Genomic DNA, 27,540 nt, shown 5'->3' with positions numbered 1-27,540 from the left:
TAGCATGCATTTTCTCGCTTTTAACATCATTAAAAAGAGACAGACAATGCGACCAACTTCAATCTGTATCAACCATGACGTGAATGTTCGGTCCACTCACATGAAGTCTATTCTTTTGCACATACATTTTCTGTGTTACACGTTTCCGTGTTCCATATAAATCATATACGTCATTTCCTGTTCTTTGGCATTTCGCATTAGACAAAGTTTCGGTATAACCATCAGAAGTCCTTTTATCAGATTTTGTAAAAGAATTCCTCGATTACAGTGTTAAATAGCAATAGATTCGCCAGAAATGGCGTCGCGACGGTCATCGTCGCCGTTGATAAAGAAAAATTGCGATCTTGCGATCTCAAGACTATTGCTACCACTTCAGAATTTGCATTTGCGAAATCACGAGCGAGCAGACTTTTCATTTACTGAGCCATACGAGAACGTAAGTAACCGTTCTAGCACGTGCGAAGTATATATCTGAAAATATTAGTTGAAAATCAATGTGTAAGGTCTGATTTTTCAATAATAGTTCAAATTCAAAAGTTTAAACTACTATTGGAAGATCAACCCTAAGTGCCATGTGAATAGCACGTGTGAACATTGAAATACTTGGAAATTTCTAGAACGAGTCATGGAGCCATGTTGCTTCGGTGATTACTCCTCCTTCAGAAAATATAGTCGTTTTGCCGAACGCTCCCTTAAAAAGACGCTACCGCTTTCCTAAAAAGAACTTAAGACCCCGAAAGCTTTCTTATAGTGAAAATCACCAAGACACAATCGATAGCTGGATGGCGGATCAATGGAAGGAGAAAATCCTGTTGCCGCAAGTGGTATCAGGTAAAAAAGGATCAGTACTGAGAAATAAATTGCCCGGGCCGAATAACAAGGAAAATCGAAAACGCACCGGAAGCAAACCGCGAAATCTGCCAAAAGAGGACGACGAAAAAGGTAGTAATACTTCCTACCCGTTGAATGCAAAACTAAGACAATACAGTAGAACAGACTTTGTGCATTTACGCATTTAAATCGCGCACCTGAACGATACACAGTATATATTGATCATCAAGATGCGAAAACTTATTAAATTATTAAGATGTTGTTAATATTGATGATGATAATGATGATGAGATGATCAAATCAGTATTTCATATTGCATTAAAATCAGTATCGATATAATTAATGGATATTTATTAGATATTAATGACTTACTAGATTACGTTAAAAATAATATGTTAAAAGTAATTAAATTAGCATAACAATGAGATTAAGAGTACTTATTGTATCAGTACGGCAATAGTGTGTAATTAAATCGGTGAATTACTCTAATCAATTAACAGCTAGATGTTAGTCAATTGGATTCGACTATAGTTAGCATCATTGTGTGAGATGATTAGAATAAAATAATCAATAAATTATATGTATATACGTATAATTCGGTTCAATTAAGTTAAATTTATTAGATTAATTTATGGCTACGATTGAATCTATGATAGTGAAAGAGAGTTATTTATTGTTGCATGTCCATCAAACAGTTTGAAAAAGCACCGTTCGTACGACTTTTGCAGGCGCATATGCGTATGCATGTACACTCCCCGGGTCGCTGTATCCGCTGACGTCACAACGACCTGACGACCCCGACGAACTCCGGTATCGCGATATTAACATTGCGCGATTTACAATTGCGTATATCTATAATGCACGCGCAATTTTTCGCTTTACACTCTTCGTGATTCGTCTCACAGTATATTTTTCTCACTGACAAATCCGCGCTTATTGAGAGTGCATTTGTCGTTGAAAGTTCGCCGTCTCAACTCGGAATCCACACTCGGAGTCCAATGATACATCCAGATACGCGTAAATCAAAAAAGAAAGAAAAACTCGTATTCTGCAAAATAAAATTTCAAATCCGTTCTTAAAAGAACAACTTATAACATTTCGCGTTATAACATTTCGCGCGCGTGGTTCCGCCGATTTCTGCGAATTAAAAACTCCTGCTCTGGAGTAATTTCCAGGCGAGGGTACGCGAAGTACGCGATGATAATCCAGTGGCGAAAGGACCACACCCGTTTGCGAAGGGGAACGGCCAGACGAGGTGGAAAGGTCCACTCCTCTCGGCCATCTTCCTCTCCTTTTTTACCATCGACCCTGTCTACGGCGCTCCCATGTTTGTTAACCACTCGCACCCCGCAGGGTCGGTACGATCTCGAAACGCTATAATTGACCCTACCCATCAGATCCACTCGAAACCAGCGTACCTTCCACAAAGGGTCATTTTCGCGTTTCTAACGCGCAAAAGTTATTGCCATGAATATTGGGCATTTCGTACTAGTCTATCTGTACTTTTCTAGAGACACTTTATATCTATTTTTGTCATTTTTTTTTATTCCTTCTAATTTTTTTCTTTTTTTCTGTAGGAAAAATCGATAACTTTGGGTCACCGATCTTGAAATCTAAGCATTCGCTATAAAGCTGCCACGCGCCCAAAAATGTATTGTGTATAATTATATCTGGTACGAGACTTTTGATATTTAAACTAGAATTAGACGAATTAGAAGAATAGTCCTTCCACGCGTGGCCCTTTAAAAGTTCAATGTTTTCCAGAACTATTTCTCGAGAACCGGTGGAACGTATTAAAAATATAAATGTATACGCGAACACGATTCTCGCGTCTCACCTCTCCGTTTTCGCCAGTGACGTAATTCTCGAGGGTGTTTAGGATCCCGTGACGCATCGAGAAGGGCGAGGGATTATTTATTCATATACAGAGTGACCAGTATGTTCCGTATATTATACAGAAAACCTAATACACGTTACATATCACAAAAAATCTTTGTTCATAATTTGTTTCATATCACTAATTAATCACTAATAGTTAATCAGTGATAATTTCTAAGAAAACTATTGGTCAGGCTTGTAATATTTTCGATACGTCGCTTAGTACATATATTTCAATCTCAAATTTAGCTCTGCTTAGTTCTTTTTAGTTCTTTTTAGTTCTTTTTAGTTCGTTTTAGTTCTTTTTAACTCTGCTTCAACGTTGTTACACACCCAGCCTTAAATTTTTTTCTCGACTCTGTTTAAGGCTCCTGGCTCTCACGTTATTTATCTCTTTTTAATGATGTCAGAAACGAGAAAATGCATGTTATAAATTCTTGCGAAATACATTAAAATAAAAATATATATCCATAAAGTAACACTTGCAATCGATTTGTTTAATCGATTTGTTGAGTGGTTTGTGAACCACTCCCGATTCTCTCGGCCAATTTTGTGCTGCTGGTACGACTTATATATCAGTGCCCTATAAAGGGTTAAAAAGAGATAGATAATGCGAGGAGCCAGAAGTCTTAAGTTTTTCATATTATACGTGTGTAATACTTGTGCAATTTCCATATTGTGCAATGTGTATTCTTGATTTGTCAACGATTTTTGCTAATAAACACCAGACCAGGAAGCGAGGAGTTTCCCTTATTTTGGCCGGGGTCCGAAAATTCGTAGTGTCGCCACTAGTCGTGTTAATTTCGAGCAAGCGCGCTTATAAAGCGTAATAAAAAAGGGGAGCTAATTATAGTCGTGCGGCCTATGCTGTAGAGAATCAAAAGAGCGCGACAACAAAGTGAAAAGTCGACGAGCGGAGAGAAGGGAGAAAGAAGCTGCAGTCTTTTCGAGTGTTGCATCTTACCCGGAGTCATCAACTTTGAGTTTTTCTTCTGATATCGATACCTGAAACAAATTACATCGCATGCATGTCGTATAAATGTAATAAAGACTGACGGGTCTAACACATTATCTCGTAACCGCGGACGACCCGAGCAACTCGCACAGTCAACTTTTTACCGTAATTTTGATTAATTAAACGATTCAAGTTTTGTCGTATCTCATTTTCAAAGGTCAATGACAGATAGGTCGCGATATTATAACGAGCTTCAGAACGCATCCGGTGTTCAATAAGAAAATTTCTCTGAGAATTCATTCACCACAGTCAGAGAAAATGACAAACTACAAAGTGACACAATATTTTATATTTTATTTTATATTCTTTGTATATAGAGAATTAATATATATAGTTCAGTAAACTATACATTCTATTACTAAAACCTTATCTGTGTATGTGTGTACGATAATTAAAGAAAAGTTTGTTAAATAATATACATAATAATTTTACGTACACAAAAACTCGTATAGTTATCACTTTATAGTTTGCCATTATCATATTTTTCTCTGAGTGTAAATAAACAAATTCTCCTATAATAGGAAAACGTTCCGAAACTGTTAAAAATTTTGTTTAAATTGTTTAAAAAATGTTGCAATCAACTATATGCTCGTATGCGTTATCTCGAGCCCTACTTTACACATAACGATTATTACGATAAGAGTCGACAGGACTGATCGATTTTTGTGGATTTTCCGAGACGACGACATTTCGACGGACGGAATACACGGCGGCTTTCCTCGGGCGCGCGCTCTTACGCGCCGGCGATGCTCGCCTAGCAACACAGTTCGTCCAAGTGCCGAAGTCACGGGAGTGATAACACAAGGAGCAGAGCGGAGCGGGTGAGAGAACGCATGTACCACAGCGCGTATATCTCGGGTTATCTGCCTCTTTTTTTTCGGCGCTTGCGACTGCGACAGCGCGGAAAGTGTTACGTTAACAAGCGCGACTGGCCTCGGAGATCAGTCCGCTGGACCATTACGGGTCATCGCGAGACGAGATAAATACGAGACGATGATACTATCTCTCTTTCTTTCTCTCTCTGTCTCTGTGTGTTTCTTCCTTTCTCTGTCAGGGAGGCGATACCGACGTCGAATTGACCGTCTCTCGAAGCGTTTGTCATTTTAATTTTAGCCGAGGCTAAACACAAACCAAAGACGGGCAGAATTTCGCTCGAAAGACAGATAACACGAATAAACGAGATAATTCGTCATTTAAGCGCAATCGTCGCGCGCGAATAGACCGTCTTTATTTCGCAATATGCACTTATGCGGTCGCTTTCGATTGTTATTCAAATGAGGTGCGTGCGAGTACTCGTTTTATTTCACCGCACTTCTTCTATGTGCTTGGGATGTAATTTTTGCCTCCACTCTCACGTGGATATTCCACTTTAATCGGGAAGAATGCGGCGAACAGATATCTCTCTTTCTCCCTCTCTCTCCCCCCCCCTCTCTCTCTCTCTCTCTCTCAGAACGACGGTCAATGCCATCTTCTGGGCTACGCTGTTGCTCCCGCACGCTCGATATATTTCCGTCCTGACCCACTAATACATTTCACGAGGTCCCCATGTCCCTATCGCATCTTACCACACTGGAAAACATAAAACGTGAAGAAATTATTAATTCATATATCAATAATTAATTTTCCACACATATTTTTAAGAAATTATTAAGAAATTTGTTTATACCACCGTAATACAATCAGTGCAAAGGTTGCAACTATTTCATTGACGCATTTGATAAAATGACTATTTCATAAAACGCATTCGTGTCCAATAAGAAAATTTGTTCTTTAATAACTCTTGCACTAAGAAAATATTTATTTTAAAAATTCATAAAACTTCGTGAAAATTTATTTCACTTGATAAAAATTTATTTATATTAAAAAAGTATGATATGATAAAAATTTATTTCACAGTAATAAACTTCATATCCTACAAATTTTTAAGTATTCTCTAAATACTTATAATAATTTCTCAATACTAAAGATAGATTCTCCTATACTGAGAAAAAAATATTTGAACATTTATTTGTGTGGGATATAAAGTTTGCTTTCTTTCTCACAGAAATAAACCTTATTTCATGAAAATAAATTTTATTTCACAGAGATAAACTTCATATACCACAAACAAATTTTCAAGTATCTTTTTCTCAGGATCGTGCCAATAGTGGCCACTTAAAGCTTGTTCTATGAGAATATTCAGATTCGAATTTTTTTATATAGAGTTAGATCTGAGTTCCTTATTTTAATTATATAATATACGTGACATTATATTTGTAATTGCGATTCAGCTGAGAAACACACATCTAACTCGAAATTCAAATCTGAATATCTCACCTATGGTAAGTTTCAAGTAACAGCTATTAATACAGACCTCAGTGTACTTAGACACCTGATACGGCCCGAAGTTTACCGACGTAAAATGTTGAAATCTTCCCGCCATTGGCTCGTCTCGCCATTGGCTTCGTATCGTTTCTTCGTGTCGCAATCTATCGATCTATCGATTGCTTTTGAAACTTGTCCGTTCTGTCAATTCTCCGTGACCTCTTTTTTTTATCCTTTACATTCTAATGATAGCCGGCATTTCAGGTTCATCGGTCGAGGAAAACGATTCCTCGCCTTTCACCATGTTTTAGCAATGTCAGACTCGGCGGCCCCTGCTTTAAAACTTTAAATTGTTCTCTATATAAATATGTTGAGTTCGACAATAGACAAAGTATGCCAGAATCGCTCGCGCCCGCGCTTCCATATATTCATGAACGTACATACGCGTCACGGACAAACGCGCATAGGAAAAGTGTATTTGCATGTGAACGAAGCGCGGGTCTTCGGGGTCGGCCGGTATATCCGACCGCTTCGCCGGCCCCGTATAATAATTAATTTTTAGCTTGGCCGTCGCGAAGTACGCGTTCTCTTATGTAATTTCCCGAGCCCACAGACCAACAGTACTTCCACTTCTCTCATAAATAAAACTCACTTTTTAGTTACGCTGCGATAACAGCTATCGAAAAATCTAACGACACATCGTACAAGCAGTTGAAGGTCGCGCGAGTTTAAATTTGAAAAGGGTTACTCGGTCTTCAAGATTAGTTTTCTCGAAGAGACATACATACGAGATACGTATAATCTTGTTATGTTTCGTTATATAGGAGCTTCGCGCGTATCCTACTCTTTTTTTTTTCTTACGATAACTATCGAAAATTCGAGCGAGAAACGTCCCGATCTGTTCGTTCACCGTATGGGACGATACATCCCAGTGAAGAGATTAAACAGTTTTGCATAGATATTGACTTGAGTCCGAAGATTGTAAACGAATAATTTTTTAATCAGAGAGGTTCGAATAAAACGCAACAGTTTCTGTTACTCTTCGTTAGCGTTATATGAAGTGCACGTGCTAGGAATATATTTTGCCATGGCCGTCAGAATTATCAGCGAAGAGCTTATGGCCCTATTTCGTAAGAGAGAACAACGACACACAAACGCGAGTGGCGATAAAATTTTTTTTAATTTAGGCCACGACAAAATTATGGGGTCGAGTCGACCGGGGTCGCGGCCGATGATAAGATTACTCTGACGTCGGTTATAAGTGCATTGGTTACGTAAAGTGATACTACGACGAAAGATGTGCTCTTTCTCCCCCTCCCTCTCCCCCCCCTCTCTCTCTCTCTCTCTCTCTCTCTCGCTCGACGATACCTCGTCAATATGACAGCGATCGGCTCCATTGAGGATCAACAACAAGATTGCGCAAACATGATTGCGATGCGGAGATCGCGAATTTATGTCGCACTCTTATTAGCGAGCTGTACAAAAACGAGGATTTTAAGTCTCAGACGCGTAATCCGACGTGAACTCGGACTTTCATGCTTGAAATCTCCCGGCGAGGGCTCTACGGCTCTCCGCCGCCGATCCTGCGTGCGCACATACGTGCTTAATTATCGGAACGCACGCACGCACGGTGATCCTGCAGGAGAGGAGTGCGTTTAACCTGCTGATCAAGGGGCGTGGTGGCGTCGAGACGCCAGCCGGCTGCGTATATTACGTGTGTATCGAGCGACTATATCGAACCGGAGCGAAGTTAGCTGCGCTCTCCTTTTGAAGAAAACTACCCAAGCTACTTCAGCGACCAGTTTCAATTTTTAATATTTTTCCTCGATATAACATCAAATTCCTTCCTAGGCTACAGGGTGACGTCTAAAGACGTTCTAATGACGTATTCTTTACGTTAGAGACGTCTTTAAGACGTGATTAACATGGCATTTGACGTCATCCTGCTAGTCGAGTTTTTTTTATAAATATCTTGAAATCAAGATCTAAGGCAGAGTCATACAGACTGCCTTCGCTTCGGCTACTATTGTGCTGATAATGTCATTCTATCTCTGTTGTTCACCATAGGCTAAAGGAAAATAGAAACAATGCTTTCAGCAGGAAAGCATCCCAAACGAACTGAAATCCGATCTGTGATCACCAGAAGTATCTTAAGACACTATAAAAGCCGTTCCATTAGGCCTGTTCTTTGTAGCTGCACTGCTGAACTGGTGCAATAAATTAGAATGAGAAGACGTATATTTGTCTCATTTCAATATATTGCACCAGTAGCAATATATTCAGCAGTGCAACTACAAAGAACAGGCCTATTGATTGGAGAAAACCATACGAGATACTTTCAGCGACCAGTTTCAGTTTTTCAAATATTTCGTTAGAATATAATATTAAATTCTTTTCTCGTAAAAATCACGAAACCAGAATCGAAAGCGGAGTATTCACATAGTCCGAGATCTGAGATCATCAGAAGTTTATCTTAAAATGCTATAAGAGCCGTTCCCTCCGTTGGCCACAGGTCATCTTGAGATAAACTCAAGACGACCTTAAATACACGATCGGAGCGTGAATATCGCCGCTGGGCTTGTAACTTCGAAGTGCTTGGAAAATTCTGGCGGAATCGCTGCGCGCGATACTAAATGTCGCCAAGGGCGAGTGCGCGAACTTCGAATCGCGATAAAGATGGCGCGAACGGCGTTCGATCGGAATATTTCACTACTTGCGCGGCAAGGGTCATTACAAAGGCGCGATTCTTCTAACACGCGCCTGATGGCACGTAAATGCAGTCATTGCCCCAGCTCTCAGGAGCAGCCGCCGCGGCACCTCCGCCACCTGCGCCATTCACGAGCCGCAGCCAGCTTCGCCCAATCGCTCGCGTTCGCATCGCCGAAACCGCGAAACGCCGCGCGCGTACCTTTCCTCCTCACCACCCCCTCGTCTTGCCAACGCGTCGCAACTTCTGCCCGAGTCCCATGCGTATCTCGCGCGTCCGCTTCCCCTACCAGATGGCGCACCGGCCATCTGATGGGGGGAATTCGCGACTGCAACGACGACGGTGACGAGTGTGTCGACGACGATGACGACGACGACAACGACGGCGACGCGGTACGGTAGAGGAGCAAGAGTATAGTCTGCGATAGCAGGGGGCAGTGCGGTATACGTTGGTAGAGCGCTATACGCAGGGCCGGCTTCAGTTCAGTTCGATCAGCTGAAGCACGTGGACGTCGTGGGAGCGTGCTTGTGGTTCGTTTCTTCTCTTCTTCGTCTCGTTTCTTCTCCTCGTGGACGCTTCCGCACTCGTCGCGCGGCATCGAATCGGAAAGGAAATAGAAACGCACTGGAAGAAAGAGAGGTAGAGAAAGAAAAAGAAGCAAGAGAGAGAAGAGAAGAAGAAGACTACTCACGCAGTACGTTTTTTGCTCACGGGGAAAGATGGTGAAAGAGGAGAAGGAGGAGGAGGAGGAGGAGAAGAAGGAGGATACTCTCGTTTCCTCGCTGCACAAGAAGGAGACGCGACCTTTCTATTTTCTCTTCCGACGTTCCTTCGGATTTAAACTGGTCGTCCGGTGCCAAGGCCTCTCTCTTCTCTCTGCCTGCTCTCCTCTCTTCGTCGTCCCTCGCTACCGCCTCTCCTCTCCTCCTCTTTTCTCACTCTCGTCTCCTCTTCTCTCACTCTCCTCTCTCCTCTCCTCTCCTCTCTTCTCTTCTCTTCTCTCCTCTCCTCTCCTCTCCCTCTTCTCCTGTCCTCCTCGCCATCTTTCCACCTCCTCGAATCGTGCGCCACGCTTCCGGCTGACAGTGCGCTTTTTGGGCCTGCGCCTCGCGCGATGGACGTCGCAGTCTCCCCTACTCCTCCACCATCATCTCCTCCCTCTCCTCATGACACGACGCGGTTCTTCGTGAAGCGCGAATTTCCCCGTCGCAAGGAGGGTGGAGTCCGCCGCGGACGTTTCATACGAGATCGCGAGGCGTTTACGATACGACGACGGCGACGGCAACGACGAGACGCGCGTATCCGGGTGTGCCGGATTCACGGACGAACGGGTGGACGGACGGACGGACGGACGGACGTCGGCCATGTCGTCGTCGTTCTTCCTCGAGCGAGCGTGCGAGCGAGCGAGCGAGCGATCGATCCCCCGAGAGCGGAATGTGCGCGCAGCTGTTCAACAGCTCCTCGTCGTCGGCATTGGATCAGGTAAACGAAGATCGTGGTCTAGATGCTTTTTCTCGAACGTCTCGCCGCAGAAATTTGTTCACAAATCATTTTCCCATCGGTCCGCGTGGCGCATGGAAATATTCTCCATCTTCCTCGGCATTTAGATGTAGGATCGAATGACATTTTTCTTTACTTTCTTTTGAATTCCGATAACCTTTTTTCTTTCTTAACGATCAAGCTTCCTGAGATGGTTCTCTTGAGAATTTCACTGCGGAATTTCACGTATACCGCGAGAATTTTCTTTCAACGAATCGTGTGTAAACGTATTTCTCATTTTCTTTTTTTGTCCATTGACCTTTAATCCATTCGAAGATTTCATCGAGTCTCATTGCATATTCTTTTTTTGATGATTGCTGTTTGCTGCTTTACTTATTCATCCGTTTGTTCAAATATTTGCTAATAGAGGGTATAGAATTGCAAGAGAGTGGAACACAACGCAGGTAACAAGATACTATTATTGGCAATTATAATGATGATAAAATGTAATCATATCACGAGGTGTTGGCAAAAATATAGACTTTTAGGGAGTGTTTTTGTTTTTAGACAGCAACAGACAGAAGGGAGATATATTACTTAAACCTAATTACTTAAAGGATAAGCTAAGTCACTCATCCTATTAGAATAGTCTATTATTTTATTTACATTTTTTGTTCATTTCAATGTGATTTAGAATTCTGAAGCAAGCCGATGATATAATTTTCCAAAGACTTTTGTTTCGTGTTTTCAACAATATTCGTCGATATTTTAATTTATCGACGAGTCGGACTTGAACATTTTTCAACTCCCCCATATCCGGTAAATTTCGCGCGCGCAAACGACACACCCAATAACGATGGCGTGATATTTAATTAAATTAAACGTGTGCTATACTTGGCGAGTGCCCGGACTCATTTCCATGTCTTATCGTGCGTATTTTGTCACGTGAAATTTGTATTATTCGTTAGAGGATCTCACGAACGTATTTTGCTCCGAACTCAAATTCTTCGTGTTGAATCGGATCTATATTTTCTTCACGTTGACATCACTGTTATTTAAGAACCAGGAGACAATCACGAAGTCGCCCCGTATCTCACCGAAATCTAAAAATGATTCATCCCCGATGCGAAGGGGTGACTTTTAGGTTATCATACTTCCGCTCTTTAGAATTTGAATACGTCGTGTATGTTCACCTCGCGAGATCGCTCTCCCCTATGTGAATAAATTTAATTATAAAACAATCTTCGTTTTAGCGCTCTTATTTTACATGTACAAGATATCAGAGCCGTAGCAAGCCTCACTGGAGTCCCCGGCCAAAATATTTGTTCTGATTTCAATTTACTCAATTTGTTGCACGGAAACTGTCCATCCAGAACAAAATTTATAATCTTGAAAACACAAACTAAAACATACCCTGGAAGCGGAAGGATCTCGACACTTTCGATATATCTCGAAACACATTCGATGTCCAATGAGAGAACTTGGTCTTTGAGAACACTCGAAAGCAAATTCTATTGCATATTAAATACGTTTCGAGATGTGTCGAAATGTTTAAATCTTTCGGCCGCCGAGTATGCCTTTCAACCAGTGTTTCAGGTTGCTTCTTTCGTAACCGTAAGCGAGATATCATCCGTGAATGAATTCCAGCGCCGCGTGCGCTGTATAGCGGCAGAAAAATCGGTCAAATTCCCTTAGACGAGAAATGCCCGAGTAGTGCCGACCGGCCGGCCGGCTGGCTGGCTGGCGGATAGACGGACAAAACGGAGGAACCTTCTCTAAGTTGGGTCCCACCGAGCGAGCGAGCAAGCGACGCGACGCGTCGAACGTGTCGTGTCGCCGCCACGTATAGCGATGCGCGCATGCGCAAGCGAGTAGTCTGGCGCCAGCAGGTGCGGTTAAATATAGCTTATGCAACGGTATCCTCCGTTCGTTCCCTCCGCCCTTCTGTGTTTTTCTGTCACTGTTTCTCCTCACTCATTCTCACTCGTTTTCTATCTCTATCTCACCCTCGTTCTTGTTCTGCTCGTCGCGAGAAATGCGTAAATACGGTTAATACGCGTGTGTGGAAGGTGTTTTTGTAATCCGGCAACGGGAAGAGCGATATTAGAGTCGATCATAACGCGCTGGACGTGGTTAACGAGCATTAAACGAAAACGGGGAAAAAGTATTTTTGAATGCCGACTCTTTCTCTTTCTCTTTCTGCTTCCCATCTCTCTTCTCTCCTACTGGTAACTAATCGAGTCGAAACACATCGGGTTACTTCGAATGTACGGCCGAAGATCTCTCGAATCACTTGGAGCGCAAGTTCGAAGCCGTTTGAAAATAGACTCTTTCATTTCGGCCGGCGGGCTCGCGAGCACACCGCGGATTTCTTCGTGTAGCTGAACGCGCGCCACTTGTGCGACACGATACATGTTGTTGTCGATCGTTGGCGGTCGATTTGCATTCGCAGCATGATGTCGCGTTTCATAATGAGTCGCTGACCAACATGGATCAGCAGCATCCATCTTGTTTCTCTCGCATTTCTGCAAGGAATCGAAGGTCTCTCGCGGACTCGATCGAGTCGCGATATATATAGAGTGTCCCGACAACTTCACTCGATACCTTTCGAGCTTTCGCGAAAGAGAGGGAGAGAGAGAAGGAGTAAAAAATATAAGGGAGACAGAGGCTATTTAGCCACTGGGAAAATCGATTATTTTTATTGCTCTTTAACAAATTTCAAAATCAAGCATGTGCAGTGATTTCAAAGCTATCTTTAATATGTTTAGAAATCTTGCTTACTTAATTTTGTTAGAAAATATTAGAAATAACCGGTTTTGTAAATTAAACTCGGTCTTCCCTATCCTATATAAAATTATCAATAATGCATTTCATAGAAATTACACACAAACGTATGAATTGCACTTCTCGTTAAGTCGCTTCGATGCTGATGCATTTATCGTCGATATTACGCGCCCAAGACTCTTGACGATTGAAAACACTTCAAAACATTCAAACAACAAAGAAACCATTGTGCAGCCGGACACAGCAAAAGGCAATAGTATGATAAAGCAGAGGTCGCAATGTGATCGAGGTTCTGTTCTTCTTCTTCTTTCGGATTTAATGATTATTTGATTGAGCCAATGATAATATAAACAATAGATAATACGATCAAGTGGATATTATTAGTCAGATAATAAACTATATAATCGGAACTAAAAATTAAATTAGGATCTCGACAAAACGGTAAATATATAATCGACTTCGTGCAGGCTACCGAACTCGCCGTTCTCTTATCAGGGTCTATACAATGCGTACATATAGAACACTCATATTGAATGTCATAATATCAGAGTATACAAGATGTCACGTTAGCGAGACTGAAAAGCACTATATCAGCAGCTGTTATCTTACGGCTTTATCGCTCTCTTTCTCTCTCTTTCCCTCTCTCGGATGTAATATCTATATTATCTGTTAATCCGTACTAATTAATTGAGAATACAATATAAAGACGCGTGTGCGCATGTAGGTGTGCGTACACGCGCGCGCACGTACTCTCGTTTTTAGATAGACGCGCATACGTACTTATTTTTAGAACCCAAAGAGATAGAAAAGCGTGCAAATAAAGCGTCTGTATTCTACATAAAATAATTAACTATAAATGAAACAAAATAATAACTCGTAGGAATTTTCGCGGGAATTTTTGGAATTGAAAATGATACGCTGATTATTCGTCTTCCACGTATTCAACATTGTGATTACGCGTGAAAGAATCGCAAGTTAATCCGACTCATTCAAATCAGATAGCAGTTTTAAAGTAAAATTCTACTTGGTAGGCCGCACGAAATCGATCAGTCGACGTCGATCCCAAGATTATCGGACCCGATTGTTATTGATACAGATTGATTTCGGCTTGAACAAGTGTTTGCCGACAGCTCGTTGAACATGAAAAAAAATTCCGAGGCGAACTAATACACATTGAAACGTTGACTTTTAGATCGATGCTTTCTACAATTATTTTTGAGTCTGCAAAACAAAATTTTCGCAATTAAACGCAATTTTTTCGCGCGATTACTGCCTCGAAAAACATGAGCGCGTGATTTATCATGAAGAAGAGATTGAATTTGCATTGCACAAAATACACCTAAAAAGATATAATTAATTGTGTTATTTAGTATACTTATGTTATTTAATATATTATTTAGTATGCTTTTATTTAAAAGTCTTCGTTGCAACGTTGCACTATGAAAAAACCAAGTTGCTGAAATCTACACGAATAGAAAAGAATGAGATATCTCATAGGATAAATTAAAGTCGCATAAGCAATCTTCCATGTTATACGGGTTATTAGTTTCTCGCCACTCTGTAGATTTCGAAGAAGCTAGTGCGACGACCAGTTTGGGGCCAGTCGGCTTTCACGAGTATCGCCATGACGACACCTGCATATAAATGCAGGAACCTTCGTTTTAATATTTTAAACATGGCGGCGGAAGAGTATAGGTAGGCGGACGAGAAGTATCGAGAAAGCGACAGAAAGAAGAGGTATGCAGCGTCCGGGCTGTAACGAGCATCTTTTGATATAAGATGTACGATGTACGCGAAGCGAAATGCAAGGGAGACATTACTGCCCGTCAGAAATTTGCTACAAATTTTTCTTCGCTCCCGTACGAACGATTTTCACGCGCTTCTCTGGGTTACGACGCGCAAAAATTATTCTAAGAGGACGATTTTTCTTCTTAACATTGATATCGTATCTTTTGATTTACGAGAAGAAATTACATCGTCCTATCGTTAATGTGAGAAGCTGAGAGAGAGAGAGAGAGAGAGAGAGAGAGAGAGAGAGAGAGAGAAAGAGAAAAAGAGAGAGCAAGTAAAGGGAGTAAGAAGATTCTAAGTCGCTCCCTCTCCAGCTGTCTTCTTGCGATCCTCCTGAAGCAGGAGGATCAGGAGCCAGTTTTATGTAACCACCGAGCAGGGTCCGATATTAATACCTGCAATAAATAAACGCCTCTTCCCTGCCCGTTTTTGCCTCCTCTTTCCCCTTCACCCGCTCGCCGTGGAGAAGCACTTTGCTCTGTACTTTACTCCCTTCTCAATTCCCCTTGTGCATCCTCCAGCAACCGATTAAATTGTTGAATTCTTCGATATATATTCTCGCTTTCTACCGCGGTAATAAATCATCTACATTGACGTGATATTATTCAATACTATCTAAATTATCGGTCTCCGTCGTTAAATCAAATTTTTTAGAAGTTCTAGTTATTAATTTGTGATCCTTTAATATAAGTTAAATTTTTTATTGTAGCTGAAGGCATGAGCTCGCAAGAAGATGAGTGTAGAAGTCTTCCTCAAGTGTGTTTCAAGAACTTTCCGAACGTATGTTCTTCAAAATGAACACATGCATCTGGATGGAGTATCTGTTCACATCTTACCGGGCAGCATTAGATTGCGCTCGAATGTTCTAATACTGTCAGGTAAAGATGTCGTCAGGATTCCGAAGACAACGATAATAAACAAGAGAAGAACGCTACTGATTGGACTTACGAAACAAGATACGATAACAGAACGGATACGATTCTTCAGAGTTCTATTTAGTCACTTGAATTTTCCCAGGAGAGTCTGTAATAGGGCCCTCTCTGTCTCCATGTGGGCAGTATCTAAAAATAGATTACGAGATAAACCCGAAAGTCTTTCCTCAACAAGAGATTCCCAATGTGTTGGGAATTCCTAATTTACTATACTAGACCTTACAAGCGTGTTTAAATTTGTTACTCAATCTCTCATTTACCTTTCTTAATTTATTTTTATTTATTTAAATAATATTTCTTATTTTCTCATTCTCACTCATTTTTTCCTAATTTTATTATATTACTATGTATGTGTGTGTACGTATATATATTTTTTTCTCTTTGGAAGGAAAAGAGAACCCCAAAAAAATCTTATATACTTATTTATAATATTTAGTTATATTTTAGAATTTATAAATATTCAAAAGACATAAGTTTACCGCACATAGATTACATATTAATATGTATAATACACATACTAATGTTTTACTAATTAAAATAATAAAATGTGTAGTTGAAAATTCCTTTTATCTAATGGCGATGTACGTTAATTGTGCATATATGACTGTTCGTTAATTGTGCATATATGATATGCATAATTGATAATAAATATTTTTTTATCAATGGCAAGTAGAAAATAAAAGATTATGACAGTTCTATTTGTTTTCGTCGAAAATGTCGAACATGGTAACTATAATCCTCAGAATCCATAGTCCACCTCATCATCATGTAACCCGTCAATACAGTGGCCAGTAACAATCGGTCTAAACTGTAAAGAAAAAAGAAATAAAATTGTAAAAAGTCAATATAAAAAATCTGAACTTAATTTTATCGTTGAATTTGCAATTTTTGGCAATTGCAAAAAACAAATAATGATGCAGATAGAAAAAAATATAAAAATAGTTAACGCGCAAATAACAAAAATAATAAAGATTATACAATATTGATAAAAAAGTGGCAAATGATAGATCATTAAAACCAATTAGCAAGTTACATAAGATTTATGAGAAATAATAAATATAAGAATTGATTTATGTAAAGATGATTATATACATAATTAAGATTGTAAATAACAATTATAGATGAATCTTGCCAACCAAATTTTAAACTTATGTTCAAAATATATTATTATATTATTAAATTTTAAATTTATATAATGTTCAAAAGTGTGTTTTATACTACTTTCTCACAATTTACACATGTAGGTCACAATGCATGATAAGCAATGTATATATATATATATTCATAACTAAAACGTAAAAAACATAAAAAAATTTTTACCTCATGAAAGGATAAAGCCATAAACTAATAAGAAATCCAATAAAGCTAGGATGTCTCATATGCTTCATATATCGCTTTAAACCATTTGATTTATTGTCAAGAGGACTATTTCTGCCAGATAACCTGTAAATTAATAGTAATTAGCTAATGGAACAATTTAACATTGAACATTCTTGTTGATGCCGTTATCACAATATTCATTAGCTTAGGATATCTCTTTGGATGTAAATTTTAATATATTTTTATCTGAGTGGATTTGAAAACTTTTAAAAAATTTACAATTAAAAAGTTATTATTCTACCTATAGAAGACCTGCTTCAGCCCATATAGTTCAGCAATATCCATCATGATACAGCCACTGTAAATGAAGCTCCAAGCAAATACATGAAGACTGTTGAAAATTACCCAAAGAACATTGTTTTCAGAGATGTTAATATACCAAAAATGAAATGAAACTTGTTGCCAGTTATTAATAAGAAAGTGAATTGTGGCTGAGTTGCAGATATTATAAATGCTTCTACTGAGATATTCTATGTGCAACTTGCAGCAAATTTGTTTAAATTTATTGCTAGCCATGAGAGAGTGTTGCAGAATAAAGGCAGCAATTAACAACATATCCAAAAGAAGGCTCCAGAGATTATCTTGCTCCTTATTGTCATCTGAAAAATATAAAAATTACTTTTTGTAGTTCTATAAAAAGCATGGTGAAAGGTAGAAAGTTAAACATTAGATGTCAACTATAAGATAAACTTTTAAAAAGCAGTATAAATACATTGAATAAGCCAATACCTGAGTGAATGTATATATTGAGATTTGATAGGAAATAAGTCAAACTACACCAAATATAAGTCGTATATAGAAAATTAAAGATGGACACAATTACACTAAACACGTTCGCAATCATTTTTGGTGGGATAAATCACAGAAATATGCTACATAAGTCTAAATTTATTGTGCTTCGCAGTCATGATGAGCTCTCCAACGGCACTGCAATATCTTGCACTGCATAATAAAAACAATGAGTAAATTCGGAACTACATTGATTGAGCATTCAGTAAGGCGAACAAACTGAAATGACATTCAAGAGTTTCAGTAGCGCTCCCCCGAGGCCAACAACAGCATTACTATGTTGAATCAAGATGCCTCCTCATGCGGCGTAACTTACGTAAACATAACTTGCGCCAACCAATCACATCATCTCATTTAAGTACCAGTTTCCGCCTAGTTATTTTGTGCTCTTTACGCTATTTTCGTTACGCTAAATCCAATTTTTGGCTGTATTAGTTACGCCGCATGGGGAGGCATCTTCAGATAGCGTGTTCGACTGGCCCTGGGTTAATCGCTCCGAGATTAATGATTAATGACGTCATAAGTCACTACTAGCCAATCATAAGGCTTATAAGTACTTGTTCGACTAATAAACGTAGGCTGAATAACCCAGAATGGGTTAATCCAGAGCCAGTTGAACATGCTAAAAGTGCGTTCAGATGGAAAAAGAAATAGCGGAATGGAATAGTTACGGAAAAGAGATATAGTGGGGGTCAGCCAATCAGAATAATTCCGTTCTGTTGTTATTCTGTTTTTATTCCGTTCTGTTGTTTGATAGGTAGGTATTACATAGCACAGAACTGTTACGGAACAGAACAAAAACAGAAAACTTTCTAACCTATTAACTTCGAAAATTGTAAAATTTTCAATGTTGATAGGTTAAAATGTTTCCGTTTTTGTTCCGTTCCGTAACAGTTCTGTGCCATGTGAAACCTACCTATCAAACAACAGAACGGAATAAAAACGAAATTACTCTGATTGGCTGATCCTCACTATATCTCTTTCCCGTAACTGTTCCGTTACACTATTTCTTTCTCCATTTGAACGCACCCTAAATCGAAGACGTCGAATTGCTTTTTTACCTCGAAAATGCACAGAAGTGAAAGAGATACGAAATCTCGTATCTTTTTCATTTCTATGCATCCTCGAGATGAAAGAACAATTCGACGTCTTCGATTTACAATGTCGAATACGATTTACAATATCTGTACGATAGAATGAGAAAGCACTAGAGGCAAACCAACTTTCTCACTGTTTTAAACTGCCAACTTCCGGCTTCACTCGCTGCTACAGCAGAAGTATAGAAATGCTTTGTCTATGTATATACGTCATTGCTTTCAAGCACTTATGGCTCCTGCATGCAGGACGCGATAATGCTTGCCGCGCGGCGGAAGTCCGCGCGACAGCCAATCAATATGCTGCTTTCCGTAATAACCTTCTAGCTCTTACGAAAAAACAACATATTGATTGGCTGTCACGCGGACTTTTGCCGCGCGGCAAGCATTACCGCGTCTTGTGTGCAGGAGCCAATACACTCGCCAATACATTGGAAAGTATGTCTGACTCTCTCTTGTAAATTCGGACATATCCCTCTTGTTTAATAGGAAAATTTTTTTAATGGAAAGAAAAGCAAATATTGGATAAGATGTGTTCTTAAAATTATCAAAAAAACGTACAAACTTTCAATGACAAGTATACAAATACATATAAAGGATATTCGTGCGATTGAAAGATCCTAGTATTATAAAGTCACTATACTTTAAGGCTGGTATTCATAATCGGATCTTATATTTAAGCTGCCTTAAATTCATCTTTAGATGGTCTACGGATGATTTCATTGGCTATAAAGCATCTGAAGATAAACTTAGGACGGTCTTAAATATAAGATCCGACTATGAATATCGGCCTAATGCCCAATTTCTTCATCTTCGGTTAACTTTATCTGTCAGTTATTCTATTGGAATTGACCAATCATATTTATGGTTGGCAAGATTAACCAATCACGGTTGACATTTATCCGACAGATAAAGTTAACCGGAGATGAAGAAATTGGGCATAAGACTGTAGCGAACAAAGCTATACATAGCTCTATCTATCGGCGATAATGATAAATATCTTACTTCTGTGTGTACTACATACATACTACGCGCAGATGTGCGCATACATATATACTTCTCTCTCTCTCTCTTTTATCCCCCTCTCTGTCGCAATACATATGTGTATGTATCTAAATCCCGAAACGAAAAACATAGGCAGATGGCTGGGGATCTATGTTGATGATTAATAATCGTCAGTCAAATTGATGGTAGTAGAGGCGAAAAAAGCGCAACAGCAGCATCAACGGCAGCAGCGACAGCAGTAGGAGTAAGTGGCGAAGAAAACGAAAGCGACAAGTTCACTGGCGCGCGACCAGGATCACTGTAATTGTTAATCGAATTTATTGTTTCGGCATCGTGTACGAGTGAGCAACCGAGCGAGCGAGCGAGCGAGCGAGCTAGCGAAAAAGAAGAAAAGAGAGAGAGAGAGAGAGAGAAAGAGCAAGAAGTCCATCCGTTCGTTCGAGATCGGAGAAATAGTCGAGTCGTGAGAAACATGGCGTTTGTTTCTCCCGTACGACACGGAAACATCGCTGTCTGCTAGGAATCGCAAAACGCTCCGGCACATGTTCGTCGGTTACCTATCGAGGAGAGATAACCCACCTATGTTACGAGGGTCGATTTCGTCGCGACATCCCAACGAGAGAGCGTACACCTCTATCCGCGACACGCTTCCACGGCGCAGCGCTCGTTGAGACGGCGGGATCTACGACGAGCATGAGGACAGGAATTGTCTGTTATGCGTCCTGAGATGCCGAAGACCTGTTGTGAGACGAGCGACAGTGCGCAACAATGACGTCCCGTAGTTACACGAAATCTTACACTCGTAAGATTAATAATGTAACAGCCGGCAGTATACAGTTCGACAAGCTTTTCCGCGAGAACAGCAATCGACCGTCCGCTGCCAAGTCAGCAGGCACTGTTGGAAAATGGGGTATAACATCTTTCACGTCCATCAGGAGCACCAATATCAATGGTACGTACTTGTTAGTACACCTATGTGACATGCAATATCCTTTGCTGCGCAATAAGTCTCAGGTAATCTATACAATGATTCTGTGCTTTCTCAAGCATTTATTGTATATATTTTTATCATATGAACATGCATATGCATAATATGTAATGTTTGTGTATCATGGAATGATTGATATTAAAAAAACCTTCCAGAAGAGAAGTTTCCAGAAGCTCCAATTAGTCACTATTGCATTATTCATGGAACACAAATTTTGAGTTTAAACAACAATGATGAGAGATTGATACAATGAGAAATTTATATTTGATAAACATTCTTTATATTGTTTTATTTTATACATATTACAGGATATTGTATATTGGCCCATTTAACAGAATTTTATTCAGGAAGTTGCATATTTAATCTACAGCATCTAGAAATATAATAGTGAATTATTGAATCATCTTTCATAAGAATAATCTTTCAGCTATATGCAAATATAGCTTATTTATATATGCAAATATATCTTATTGTGTATAAAACGCATGTAATATAGATGGCAGTTTATTTATATATTATTCATTTATCTCTTATACAAATTTAAATTGATACATATTATTATCTAGACAGCTTAAGCATATATTTACAATCAGAAATATGGGTATCAGTTGTCCTTGAAGACTATGAGATCATCAATAGCATGGTTGAATCATTTGAAAACATTAACATGTTTTCTTTTTCCTTCTTTAGCCCAGATCTACAATGTGTTTTTTGCTTTCTGTTTTTCTTCTTTACTTCTTTTTTACTTAAAACTAAAGCTTTTAGCTAGAAAAAGATAGAAATCGAGAAACAGAAAGTAAAGAACACATTGTAGATAATGCTTTAGAGTAGCTGTAAATGTTGTTTTATTGATGGAGTATAGAAACATAAACATCGTGCGCTATCCATGAAAGATACATATAAACTTTACAACTATTTTGTTTTTAGGCAGGAGAGATGATATCCATAACACACTCGGTGCGAAGAAGATGAAACTCGACTATGGGAATCAGAACGCCCGAGTGAATACCGGCAAGGATCCGTTCTCCTTCGAGACCGACCCAGACAACAAGCCGGACGCTGCTCCCGCGGTTGTGAAGCCGAAGAAGTTCTTTAAAAGCCGAAACGCTCCACCCGTAGTGGAAGAAACGCGCCAAGATGTGGCGATCTATAGACAAGTACCTGATTCGCAATACGGCCGGCCGCGTGTTCCGAAACAACCCCAGCAACAGCAACAGCCACCCCCGCAGCAGCAGCAGTCGCAACAGTCTGCGCAGAGGCAGACAATTGTGACGAAACTATCGCAGGCGCCAATCAAGAAAGTAATAGAGCACGTACCGCTCAAGAAAGTAACAGAGAATTTTGATAACGCGACCGGCGGCGACGCTGGCCCGAATCGAGAGGAGAACAAGCCGCCGATCGTACTGAGAATATGCAAAGGCACAGCGCGACTCGTCTGCGGGGATGTGCAGGACACACAGGACACCGTCGAGCCGGAGACATACCGAATCTCCACGTCGCTCACCAGCCCCTCCAAGGTAGACATCGAGCGAAAGACGTCAAACACATCGGAGACGTCGCTCAAGTCAGACCACCACAGGCCTGTGCGTTCTTCTTCGCACCAGCCGATCGTCTCTACCATATCGATCCCTCTGGAGAACACCGAGATGCGCAGGACCACTCGCAGCCGCGCGAAGAACCTACATCTGGACCTGAGCACGACGACGTCCGCGATGGCGTCGACACCGGCATCGACACCGAACTCCCACAGCTCCGGCCTCTCGTTGACGCTGAGGAAGTCCGTCACGGACTCGAACAACACCCTCATATCGCACTACGACATCGTTAAGACTGACTGCGGCTCCTCGTACTCCTCCAAGCCGACCATCGAGCCGTTGATCGGACGCGATCAGCCGCTACCGACCACGACTCAAGAGCTGATCGATATACTATCAAGTGATTCTGACACGAGACTATCGCAGCCACTGCCACCGCCGCCACCACCACCAGCACCTTCACTTACATCCACATCTGCACCGGCGCCGGCACTTGCCGCGGCTGCAACAGCACCCACGATTGTCGTCAGTACTGTGATGGAGGCTGAAGTAACGCCAGAGGACATCGCAAGCCATGTTCAGCATTGCACCATAGATATCCACACTAACGAAGTTCTGCCTGAGCAACGACAGGAACAACAAGCAACAGCCGTTATTGACACGCAATTGGTTGAGCCAGCGGAAGCGGCAGTCGAGCCCGATCCTGAATCGGAGCCGGAACCAGCGGTTCCGCGCGTTACCGATACTGAAGTCGCTGGCGCTAAAGCTCTGGTGGATCAGGACTGGTTCTCTAGCAGTGACGACAGTGAAGGTGCTAGTGGAAACGCCGAAAGCGAGATACCGCTGCACGTGACGAGTACAGTCTCGGAATCACAGGTCTCCAGTGTACCATCGACGAGTGTACCGATCAACAAACCCGCCGCCGCCGCCGCCGCGAAGAAGGGCAGCATTTTCAAGAGTCGCTCGACAGGCGCGACGAACGGCAACAAGAGGCGAGCGTTGTACAAGCACAAGTGGTGCGACAGCGATAAGGAGTCCATTGTCACGGACACGCCTGTTGCTGACAACAGCACACCCACTACCGCGTCCAGCTCTAGCAGCGCGGGAACCTCGGTGTACGAAGAAGAGTTCGATCCCTCGCAATTGACGAGAGTCGTGACTTACCCCACAACCGACATCGACTTCGAGGACGAAGCAGATGCAATCACGAGTGTTCGTTGTGGTAGAAAAGTTAAAGGGGTAAGCGTGATGAATATTCTATGGAGTATAATAAAAGAAAATGGTAGGATTATTTTCCACAATTGTACTCCATATTACTGTTATTAGATTCTTCCATATACATCATACTAATTGTAATATTCTATACACTGTGTATGGAATACATAATATTTTCACACATTGTATGAAATATAATGCGGAATATAATAATTGTAGAATATAATAATGCGGAATATAATAATCGTGAAATGTTGCTCGTTTCTTTGCTGTGAGAATCTGTTAAACTTTATCGAATAACTTTTTGCAACTTTATCTTGCTACAAATGCAATGAGATTAATTATTGTTCTCAGTTGTGCAATACATACTCGGACGCGAGATGTGATTTTTTTATACTTTATTTGATTCTCACCGAGATGATATATTTCAACTCAAACTTTGTGTTATAGTTTTATACTGTGGTGAAAAATGTAAAGAAAGCTCATCAGATACAAGAGAGCGGTGAATTCCAAGAATTTAATGACGACGTGGAATATATCTTGGATACTTTGAGAGAAAATAATCCAAATGCTACTCGTTGCCTTTCTGCCATACGCCTAGCAAGCAAATGTATGGCTCCTGCATTTCGTATGCACGTGCGTGCCCATGGAACAGTTGCCAAGTTTTTTAAAGCACTTCACGATGCAACTAAAGATCAGGTATGAATGATAGAATTTAAAAATTGTTGATTGTAACGAAATATTATTTAAATTCAACGTAACAATAAGGATACGTAAAAGCCAGTAAAACTGGATCGCATGGGACATGCGACTTCTTTTCAATTAGATGATAATGCTGTTATTGTTGCAGAGTCTCGGTCTGTGCACAGCAACGGTGATGTTTGTCTTAAGTCAAGATCGCCTAGCTATGGATCTAGATCGTGATTGTTTGGAATTAATGTTAAGTTTGTTAGAGTCTGATGCCAGCCATAAGGACGCTCTTGACGATTGTGGTCTGAGTCATGCTGAATTATTAAAAAATAAGGAAAAAGTGCGCCAGTTGTGCGCCGATATCCAAGCTCAAGGACATGCTAAGCATCTAAATCTAGATAACATTACTGTGAGTAACCCTATTTGCGATCCGTCATGATAATTATTCCGGAAAAATGTACTTACATGATTTTTCATTTCTGATATGTAATTCGTTGTTTTTAATAGGTTGGTCAGCTTGCTATGGAGACACTGTTGAGCCTTACGTCAAAGCGCGCTGGAGAATGGTTTAAAGAAGAACTACGAGAATTAGGCGGTTTGGAACATATTGTAAAAACGATTCGCGAATGTCATCGTCATATTAACAGCCAGGATATTTTAAGATCTGGCTGGACAGATCCTTTATTAGATAAATTACGTAAAGTTGACAGATGCTTACGTGTATTAGAAAATGTAAGTGTATCTCTTTCTTTTCCAAATGTCACACTTACGTTACATTACGAATAGAAATTTGATCATGGTAAACGTTTTTTTTTTTCTTTCAGGTAACTCATATGAATGAAGAGAATCAGGTGTATTTATTGAAATATGGGGACGGAGTATTAGTAAGCACATTAGCTAGTTTATATCACTTTTGTGGTCGAGAGATTCCCATTTATCCAACCATGGATACAAGTGACAAAAGTTCCACTGGTGCTGTTGTTAGAGAATGCCTTTTTGCTATTATTAAAGTTCTGATCAACCTCACTCATCGATTTAATAGACAATGTAAGATATCTTAATTTCAAATATTCACCATATTATTTTATAGAAAGACATCGTATCATTATATAGAGAGAAAATGATGTTTTTTTTAATAATATATGCTTTTTACAGCCTTTGGTAGCAAGTCGATCGGTTCTCAAGTTGGTGTTTTGGACTGTAGTTTATTTCTTTTATTACGTGTTCCCGAATCACTTCCAGAAGAAAAGCGGTTCGACATGATGATGTTGGCATTAATTCTATTGATAAACCTAGTAGAACAGTGCGATGATAATAAACAACTTCTTATCGACTCGAGAGCTCCTCCATCGTCAGAAAATATTTTTGACGGTACGTAATTCACTGTCCAAGTCGCTCATTTTAACCTAATGTCCAGATGATGATTACGAGTATTTATATATTTTTTATTATCATATTTTTATTATTTTAGCAGGAGAAAGCGGAGTGGAATCCTTAATCGATTTATTTTATAAGCAAGAAGAACTTGCACGTGCTGAGGAACAAAAAACTGACGCCATCTTAGACGGAAAGAAAGATTCTGAGCAAATAGAAACAGTATCGACTACTACTAAATCTCAGGAAGAATTCATCGAAGAAACTGTCACAAAATGTATGTATTACGCGAAACAAATTGTTCATCGAACGAGTAGTTGCCGTCATTGTGATTATTGTAATCGTATATTTATTTTTCCGCAGTGTTGCAAAAAGCTGGCCGACATATGGAACACACTTTGATTGGAGCGTATGTCGTGCTTTTACTTGGATACTTAATAATGGATAACAAGGTAATTAAATACAATTTTAATATGAAAAAGAATATGATTGAAACATTTATTGCCGTGGTAATCACCGCTAATTGCATAATATGATATTGTATGACGCGTCTTAATAATTTATATAATTTATAATCATATGTATGTTATACAGAGACATTGAAAAATTATTTGGCGTTGTTCCAGGAATATGAATCGCTAGTACGAAGTAGACTACGAGACAAGAGTTTCACCACTATGGTCTCTGTACTTCAAAAGTTCTTCAACTTCATGAATCTGACGGCATCGGTAATTTTATTTCTTTTTTTTTTTTATATGAATGTTTTCTTAAATGATGAATGAAAAGTTCTACGATACTTACTATACGCGTGTTTGTTTCAGAATGAAGTGAGTAGTTGCGGAATCGCTGCTACTGAGAAGGTAATTAAGTTCCTAAAAATGTCAGATGCCAGAATCGAGGAGGAGAACGAGTTACCATTACCAGCATTAGAAGACACCAATACAATGCTCGACTTAACCTCATCTTGATTGACATGTCATGCACACACCTGACAGCATTTTTTTTCTAACCTGGCGTATGCGAAGAGCCAAAGTTGTACGTGTCCAACGGAAAAGAAATTATTCTCTGTCACGATGGACTTCTGTTTCATATTCGTATATTTTGATACATATTTATTCACTTACGTAATTTATTGTAGGTTTTCATCACTACTAATTTGGCTAAATTCTTCATTTACGATAACGATAAATCATTTCATATTTTAATTGATTTTTAGATATAAGATAATGTAATTTGAATGAACGTAAAAACACGTCTGGTATGATTGCAGGGCACTTATCGTGATTACACAGTGTTTAATATCAACAATAATTTAAGCTAACAGATAGCTACTTTTTTTTTTAAAGTTCAGACTATCAAGAAGCATGACACTGAGCTTCTTGCCAGTCTAGATGATTTATTTTCTGTATATGATCTTAATATTGTACAATCAACAATTTAAAATTATATCTACGTTTTAAAAACTGTTAAGTAATTGATACTGCACTAGGATGCGTTATAAATCGCTAAAATTCAACATAGCATTATGTGTATAAGTTTATTTTAATATTAAAATTATATTACCATATAAGCCTTGTAAATGTAAATTTATAAATTATAATTGTACCTTATACACATCTGCGGTTCACAATTATTGGATCCCACTAACGTGTACATACGTAAGATCTAGCGTGTAAGATCACTATTATACTACATCGTGATATGTGTAGAAAATCTAAAAAAATATTCTGCATTATACAATAAAGTTTT

At 39.7% G+C, this 27,540-nt stretch overlaps 4 protein-coding genes and 1 long non-coding RNA gene across 7 annotated transcripts; 3 read left to right on the top strand and 2 right to left on the bottom strand.

Moving 5' to 3' along the window:
- Positions 1–114: 114 nt before the first annotated feature.
- LOC116844524 lies at positions 115–2,511 on the top strand. 2 transcript variants are annotated; one of them, XM_032816150.1, is made up of 3 exons: positions 115–436; positions 618–942; positions 2,409–2,511. In XM_032816150.1, the coding sequence occupies exons 1-3, from the start codon at positions 296–298 to the stop codon at positions 2,459–2,461; spliced, it is 519 nt and encodes a 172-aa protein (XP_032672041.1). In that variant the 5' UTR covers positions 115–295; the 3' UTR covers positions 2,462–2,511. The 2 variants fall into 2 exon arrangements, with proteins under 2 accessions (XP_032672041.1, XP_032672040.1); XM_032816149.1 differs by lacking the exon at positions 2,409–2,511 and having other exon boundaries at positions 618–1,028.
- LOC116844525 lies at positions 2,494–9,369 on the bottom strand. The gene is made up of 2 exons (XM_032816151.1): positions 8,937–9,369; positions 2,494–3,714 (listed from the first exon to the last, which is right to left on the bottom strand). Exons 1-2 carry the CDS (start codon positions 9,331–9,333, stop codon positions 3,683–3,685), a joined length of 429 nt encoding a protein of 142 aa, XP_032672042.1. The 5' UTR covers positions 9,334–9,369; the 3' UTR covers positions 2,494–3,682.
- Positions 9,370–10,068: 699 nt separating this feature from the next.
- LOC116844526 lies at positions 10,069–16,419 on the top strand. The gene is made up of 2 exons (XR_004378092.1): positions 10,069–10,217; positions 15,499–16,419. It is a non-coding gene; the product is annotated as an uncharacterized LOC116844526 (long non-coding RNA).
- On the bottom strand, positions 16,140–18,124 carry LOC116844523 (nurim homolog). Its single transcript, XM_032816148.1, has 4 exons — positions 17,831–18,124; positions 17,343–17,700; positions 17,042–17,164; positions 16,140–16,529 (listed from the first exon to the last, which is right to left on the bottom strand). Exons 1-4 carry the CDS (start codon positions 17,943–17,945, stop codon positions 16,406–16,408), a joined length of 720 nt encoding a protein of 239 aa, XP_032672039.1. The 5' UTR covers positions 17,946–18,124; the 3' UTR covers positions 16,140–16,405.
- Positions 18,125–20,085: 1,961 nt separating this feature from the next.
- On the top strand, positions 20,086–27,403 carry LOC116844532 (protein wings apart-like). 2 transcript variants are annotated; one of them, XM_032816169.1, is made up of 11 exons: positions 20,086–20,941; positions 21,905–23,751; positions 24,178–24,426; positions 24,578–24,826; positions 24,925–25,149; positions 25,242–25,464; positions 25,573–25,788; positions 25,892–26,068; positions 26,155–26,243; positions 26,418–26,519; positions 26,613–27,403. In XM_032816169.1, the coding sequence occupies exons 1-11, from the start codon at positions 20,758–20,760 to the stop codon at positions 26,757–26,759; spliced, it is 3,708 nt and encodes a 1,235-aa protein (XP_032672060.1). In that variant the 5' UTR covers positions 20,086–20,757; the 3' UTR covers positions 26,760–27,403. The 2 variants fall into 2 exon arrangements, with proteins under 2 accessions (XP_032672060.1, XP_032672059.1); XM_032816168.1 differs by having other exon boundaries at positions 20,758–20,941; positions 25,889–26,068.
- Positions 27,404–27,540: the final 137 nt, after the last annotated feature.

This window comes from Odontomachus brunneus, unplaced genomic scaffold (assembly GCF_010583005.1).
Source record: "Odontomachus brunneus isolate Ranch 3 - 2012 unplaced genomic scaffold, Obru_v1 Obru_scaffold_042, whole genome shotgun sequence".
Lineage (NCBI taxonomy): Eukaryota > Metazoa > Arthropoda > Insecta > Hymenoptera > Formicidae > Odontomachus > Odontomachus brunneus.
This window is presented reverse-complemented; position numbering and strand designations above follow the sequence as displayed.